The sequence below is a fragment of the Apium graveolens genome, chromosome 11 (genome assembly GCF_009905375.1).
Source record: "Apium graveolens cultivar Ventura chromosome 11, ASM990537v1, whole genome shotgun sequence".
NCBI classification, from domain to species: Eukaryota; Viridiplantae; Streptophyta; class Magnoliopsida; order Apiales; family Apiaceae; genus Apium; species Apium graveolens.
Genome location: NC_133657.1, coordinates 180,222,861 through 180,230,469, shown reverse-complemented (window position 1 = coordinate 180,230,469; position 7,609 = coordinate 180,222,861). Strand labels below are relative to the sequence as shown.

General features: G+C 34.8%; 1 protein-coding gene across 1 annotated transcript; it reads right to left on the bottom strand.

Moving 5' to 3' along the window:
• Positions 1–2,206: 2,206 nt before the first annotated feature.
• LOC141696206 (secreted RxLR effector protein 161-like) lies at positions 2,207–3,614 on the bottom strand. The gene is made up of 2 exons (XM_074500381.1): positions 3,515–3,614; positions 2,207–2,547 (listed from the first exon to the last, which is right to left on the bottom strand). Exons 1-2 carry the CDS (start codon positions 3,612–3,614, stop codon positions 2,207–2,209), a joined length of 441 nt encoding a protein of 146 aa, XP_074356482.1.
• Positions 3,615–7,609: the final 3,995 nt, after the last annotated feature.

The window sequence follows — 7,609 nt, the reverse complement described above, 5'->3', positions numbered from 1 at the left end:
TCAACAAATTACTATATGTGTTGCCTGATCAGTGATCACCTACAAACCACTTCTGAGCCTCCAAATCCAATGACTTGCTACTGTAGTTTCGTAGATATTTCATTATCACATGTTGTAATATCATTTAGTTCCTAATTTTCTTGAGGATTCTATCATATATGCATCCGAAGAGAAAATGCTGTTCATTTATTTAGATCAAATACAAACTAATTAGCAAAAAAACATAACCTATGCACATTCTTACTGCTCTGAACAATGAATTTGGCTGACTATTCAATTCATTGGTTTATATATAGAGAGTTTCTTCTTGCTCAGTTCACTACGAAAAAACCGCTAAATTTGACAAATTACAAATGAATGCATTTTAAAATGACGGATTGCAATGGAATGCTTTATAAAGTAATAAAATTGTCATTTCTCATTGTTATGGGTTCCTATTATACCTTGCAATCTTCCAATAAAATACATCTACAATATAAGATGTTTCTTATTGTTGCAATCTTTCAATAAAATACATTTACAATATAAGATGCATAAAAAAATACACATCAGCATCTCTACATGTCATGTGCGTGCATATCGACATCTGTAAAATATGAGCTGGGAATGAGACTCTGAAAAAAATAACTTTTTATGTTCATGAAACTAGAGAAATAACTTTGATTGTAACATAGTAGACCTGTCGTTGAGACTATTGGATAAAATTAGCTTACGCGTAATAATGGGACAGTTATATATTACAAATTAATAAGAACATGCAAATTAAACAAAATAACGAAATAAAACCCGAAGGCAAATAACAAGAAAAATCAGTAACTGAATTTACAAAGAGTGGATAAAATACTTAGCTCTAAGAGATGTTTTAATAAATCTGAAAGAACTATGAACAGCATAGGCGCCTAACTTTCGAGAAGTCTAGACTGTTCTTGAAGATATTATTGGCCCCACTTACGCTGTGTTGGGTTGCAATATCGCTTCCCGGATACAACATCACAGAGCAATTCGTACAGAGTTACGCAAAGCTCAACAGCGAACAAACCTCAGTTCGCCCACAAACCTCTATGCTAATCTGTATGTTATGGAGGAGAGAGAGAGATAGCAGCTAGGGTTTCACACGTATGTGATCGAGGTATATCTTTTCCCAATCTTTTAGTTCTATATATAATACAAAACCAAAACGTAACTGAAGATATTACATTCTCAGTAAATCTTGATCCAGCCTCAGCAAATCATGATCCAGCCAGGAGTTAGGATTTCACAGTCTCAGCAGATCCTGATGCAGCCATGCATCAGGATCTGTCAACTTAAGCAAATATTGATTAGTGTTTATTCCAGCAATTAGAATTTGTAATTCATGATCAGCAAATACTGATTTTCTTATTATATAGATTCAATATTCATATTAAAATAATATAATAAATCAGTAAATATTTTAATTAAACAAGCAGTAAAATTCATCTACCAGGTCGCCCCGCGTATGCGTGACGCCGAGACATTCGTGTGTGTGCGCGCGAGCCATACAATAACACCATGCACACCCACATACCTTAGTAGTTGGTATACTAATCTTGCACATTGTACTATATAAAGCACTACACCCCTCTTTACTTAATCAAGGTGGGATAAAACCCACAAACTCATTTCAAGCTACTAATTTCACCTCAATTTCTATATGGATTATACTAAGAAAATGACTTAGATCCAAACATGAAAGTTTAAGTACTCATTACAAGGAATAACCTCCAACAATTAGTTTTAGGAAATTACATCAAGAATGGGTCTTAAACATGTCTCAAACTTTCAATTTTCTAACAATCCCCTACAAATCCATACAGAAATGCATATCAGATTTTACCATGACTTGATTTTCAGAGTCGGTACCCTTCTGGGTTTGAACCCAACTATGTCCCCTACTTCAATGGCTACTAGATTTAGATGGAATGTTTGACCTTGAATCTCTATCCATTTGGTGTAACCACACTCCATAGACGACGACAAGTCAAAAGGTTATGGTGCAGATCTACGGATTTGAGATGTTATGATCGTGTCTCTTTTATGTACAGATCTATCAGATACAAGACCCCTTATAGACTTCAGTCTAACTTGGATGTGTATCTTTGTCTTAGCATTATACTTCACACTTCTGATCTTGTCGATAGTTGTACGGCTATCCAATAAACAGAAATGGCAAGAAGCAACTTTCTTACTACAGGTAACATTGCATGAGTCCATGTAACCATTCAGCCTCCATCCTCGAGGTATCAAGTGCACACAACTCAGACTCAAAAGTATACCGAGTAATCAAAGTCTGTCTAGAATACTTCCAGGACACTGTTCCCCCCACAAGGGTAAACACATATCCAGTCACTCCATTGGAACCGGATTTCTTAGTTATCAAATTTGCATCACGGTACCCCTCGAGTACCCCCAGAAATCTTTGGTAATGCAAGCCAAGGGAAATAGTTCCCTTGAGATATCTGAAAACTCTAACCAGTACCTCACAATGAGCCTGGTTTGGACAGCTTGTATATCTTGCTAACTTAGACACTGAAGAAAAAATATAAGGTCTAGTCACATTAGCAAGATATTGCAAACTCCCGATAATCCGAGAGTACCTTAACTGAGATACGAGAACTCCTGAACTATTCTTGACTATTGCAACTTTGTAATCATATGGTGTTCTAGAGATTCTATAATTTGAATAATCGTACTTCTCAAGTATAGAGTTCTCTATATAATAAGACTGTGACAATGTTATTCCATCAGTTGACTAAGTCAACTTGATCCCAAGAATCTCATATCCTTCATTTCAAAGTGCCTCTTCAAGAAACTCTTTGTCACGTTAATAATCTCACTATTGGTTCCAAACAATAAAATATCATCTACATACAACCACACAATCACACAATCACACAATCATTACCTCTAACCTTATAGTAGACACACTTGTCACTTTCATTAATTAAAAACTCGAAGTCTAAAACAGTTTCATTAAACTTTTTATGCCAGTCTATAGGTGATTGTTTAAGGCCATAGATGGACTTGACTAGTCTACATACTTTCTTCTTATTATTAGAAGCAACAAATCCCCAGGATAATCCATATAATCTCTTCTTCAAGGTCACCATGAAGAAAAGTTGTCTTTATATCCATTGATGGATGATAAAACCATGTACGAAAGCCAATGCAAGAAGCATTCTGATTGTTATCATTTGGGCAACAGGAGAGTATGTATCAAAATAGTCAATGCCTTTTATTTTCCTAAATCCCTTAGAAACTAGCCTAGCCTTGTACTTATTTATTGAGCCATAAGGGTTTAGCTTCCTCTTAAAGATCCATTTACATCCAATAGTAGAACACCCAAGAGGGAGATCAACTAACTCCCATATTCCGTTAGAAACAATTAAATCAATTTCACTCTTCACAACGCCTTTCTAATGCCTTGACTCCGAATAATTCATGGCCTGACAGAAAGTTAAAGGCTCATCCTCGACACTGTAAGTTACAAAATTACTTCCAAAGTTCTTGACTACCTTTCCACGCTTCATCCTTCTAGTTTCCTCTACTTCATTAGAAGTAGAGTTACTACCAGGATCCGCCCCCATATTTGCCATTTTTTTCACATGATCATGAATAGAACTCGATGTGTGAGTGGGATCATCCTCAAAATTACCCAAAGGTATACCAGTCTTCATATGGAACACTTCCTCCAAGAAAGTTACATCACGAAACTCAACTATCGTACTTGTTATCGGTTTTACAACCTTAACGCAAGAGCACGTATCGCAACAAGCAGTATATAAATTCGTTTCCTATGAAGACTATTAATAAGATGTTAAATACCAATTACTACTTTTCTTTCAATTCAAGTCAAATAAAAATTAAGTGAAGTTTACTAAATTATCACTAAATAATTAAACTAACACAAAAGGGAATAAGAAAATTCCAAGAGAATGAAAACTAGGCCTTTAATTTCATATAATGTTCTTCAATAAGTTTCTCCTTTAGCATCTATTCTCATGGTATAATTATTACTCCAAGACAATCATGTATTCATAAGGACCTTCTGAATCTCAAGTGACTCTAATTTATGCAATAACCCCCATATTTATATGTAAGATTTAAAACCATAAATAACATTAAGTTTCGTCTTAATTGGACTTCTTAGGGTATTTAGGTATATACTATCCTAACCAAAATTAATATAAATATTAATTCTAAGATATATTAATTGGATCTTAACTTAGGGTTTCTCTTCTAAGTTCACCTAAATTATGAAATCAATCTCCATGGTGATCAATCTTTGAGAAGCATTAAACACAAATTAATATAAACAACTAAAATCACCATAAAAACAGGGAGAAAAGAATACAACTTATATATTAACAAGAGAATCCATTAAAGGTCTAGAGAGAAAATTAGTTCATAATCTCAAAAGAAACCAATACATATAAACATAATGAAAAAGTAAGGAGAAAAGATGAAAACTGTAGATGCAGCAATCTCCTCTTCTTCAAACTTTTTCCCTCCTTGAGCGTAGCCTCCTTTTTCTTCTCTAGGAACTTAATCCCTAATAATAATATCTGATGTATCTATATGTATCTAATAATCTATTTTAATATTTTAAGGAAAATACAAATGTGTTTCCCAAACTGATTCTGTTTTTCCCAGTAAAATTCGCAGTTCACTTTTTTCAGAAATTCGGCCCGCTCCAGATAGATATTGATCTCTGGACCACTTAGAATGATAGAGAATCTCGTTATCTTCGCGTGGGCTGTTGAATCATCCAATTTGGGTTTCTGGAACTCAAGATATGGCCCAAACAGTGTAACATGTGTGTGCAGTCATTCAGAAAGAATTTATCAACAAGGCCACATTAGTAATCTAAGCATCAGGATTAGGGATGACATTACATAAATATCTCCTTGGATGCTGAGACATTTACTCATCCGATTTTAGCTTATCAAACTCTAGTTGGACAGGACAATGAGGATGCTGAAAGGATGCTCAACTTGGTGCATACTACTGCTTCTATGCAAAGGGCTAAGGATGTCATCTCAGCCATGCCTCCCATAGTTGGTGATGATGTTGATTATAAAACTGGTGGTTCTGAAGACATATTTGGGGATGAAGATGATGATGATGAGGAATAGTCTATGCACAGAGGGGGAGAAGTAAGCTCTAGCTCCAGATCAAATATTCCATCTTGGGTGTTTTTAAAGAATGTGATGAGCAACACTTCAAGACTACTCTTTTTCATATCATTCAACAAACTCAGACAGCTCTTCAAGCTACAACCAATGCCAACACCAAGAAGCTTCTTCAAGCACATCTCAATTCTCTTCAACTGCACCAAATTCAATCTCTTCAATACAATATGGATGTCACTGCAATTAAATAGAGATTGATCAGGTCAAGAAGGATGTCTCTGAGAGAATGGATGCTAAATTTCCTAACACAACCCTACTTGACATCAATAGACAACTAAGGAAAATCTCCAATTTTCCCAGCAAAGTGGACTCCTTGGACACAAGACTTAAGACATTGGAAGTTTCTATCACTGCAATTCATTTACATCAAGCCCAGCAAACCCAGTTGCTTCAAAATTTAGTGGCTACACAACTTCTACATCCACTCAACTTGATGCTAACAAAAGGGGGGAAAAGATTCACTTGTCTCAGTTAGTCAAGAAGATCCAATCAGTGAGAGGGAGAATGTGCTAAAACATACAATTTAGTCAAGTAATTGTTCCAGAAATCACTTATCCTAAGCCACCAGTCTTGGACAGCATTGATCTGATCCAGATAGCAGCTGCTAAGGTGGATTCAAAGACAATTTCAAGAAAGCTTGATGTTGCAGCAGTTGAGAAGGAATTGGATGACAAATAGAGAAAGATTGATGAAGAAATCATAAAGAAATTTGGTCCAATTGAGAAACCAAACAAGACCTTTCATCACTTCTCTCAAGTCAAGCAAATTTATGTGAATGACATGTGTTATTCCCTAACAATACAACAAGAATTACAGAAGGGGGGTTGATGCAATTCTGGCTACTTTTTCAACTTTTAAAATATTCTAACTTGATAAATATAACAGTGTTTGATTAGCAATGGTGCGGAATAAAAAAAGGGATAGAAATCAAAATACTAAGTAATAAAAACACGAGCTTTTTAAAACTTTCTGGTGAATTCGAAAGTATCCGCCAGATATATATATATATATCAAATTGAGAACTCTGTAAAGCTTTCAATAGCTCACAGCTTCTTACAAGTTTGAACAACTAAACTACAGAGAAATGCTTACAAAATATAGCTTGATATGTTTCTCTGAAAATAAGCTTGCTTAGTTAATTGTTCTACTTGATACACTTGGTTTATATATCACCAAGTTTACAAGACAATAAACAAGATAATAAAACAAAACATATCTAGTTTAACTCCAGGCTGCTTCATTACTCTATTCCAGCATCTTTGAATATCTTCACAATACATGGAAATGGTAATGCTTCTTTGTTCTTAAATTCCTACTTAACAGGCTGCCACATTCCTTTTGCAAACACCCAACGCATGTGACTGTGTTTCACTATCAAACAACTATGTGAATTTATCATCGCCGGGAATATGCTTGTCATCTGTCGGGAGTTTTGTTGATCATCCGTCGGGAGTCTTGTAGATCATCCGTCGGGAGTCTGTAGATCATCTGTCGGGAGTCTATTTGCCACTTGACTCTATTTCTTTTATACAGAATACAAGACATCTCATATTTACAATTAATCAACCTATTTTGCATATCAATCTAGTAGTCAACATGACTTATAGAACCCTAAGCAATCTACTTGACTAATACATATTGTTTGCAGAAATATGTTACAGAATCTTATTTATTACATAAGCTACTCACTCGATGGATGTCAGTTTGTCATCCCTCTAGACTATAAAGTTCATCCTTCGGGACTATATTGATCATCCATCGAGTCTACAAAATTCACTAAGTTAAATCTACTAAGGTATTTTGTTTAACTTATCATCAAGTTCACAACATATTCCTAATAATCTCCCCAAATTTATGTCTACTGGAATTATAGCCATAATTAAGAGAAACTTGATGATAACAAAACACCCTAAAATACATATTAAAAAGGTAGTAGATAAAACTGATAAGTGCTACAAAATTTATTAAAAATTGAACAAAGCAAAGTATACAAAGAGTTCTCACAATTATTATCAAGGTGCTCCTCTAGTCTGAGCAGATATTTCTATTTCTTTGATTGTCTAAATTTCTTCATAAGCTTCGTGTTGTTTTTTCTATTTGATTCTGGAGTTGTCTGTGGAATTCAAGTTCATCAGCTTCCAATAGATCCAGCATTTCTTGCATTTCCAATAAAGTCTAATTGCTAGAGATACTCAATTGGTCATCCAGTCTGAAAAATCTTCTAACTCCCTTATCATCCATGAATTCCATCATCCAATAAGGCCTCAAATGCACTCTCTTCCCTGTGAAGGGAATTGATAGAGTTTTTGAAAGTGCATATTTGGCTTTATTACTCCTTAGCTCTTCAATCTTCTTTAGAACCAATCTCCTTGCAGTCACATTAAAACCAAAGTTTTTTT

Coding starts and splice junctions, on each gene's coding strand:
- LOC141696206 (XM_074500381.1), bottom strand. CDS start 3,614: ATGGCAAATATGGGGGCGGATCCTGGTAGTAACTCTACTTCTAATGAA. Junction 2,548..3,514: donor GGTAGTCAAGAACTTTGGAA/GTAATTTTGTAA, acceptor TTTTTTCTTCAG/TGTCTAAGTTAGCAAGATAT.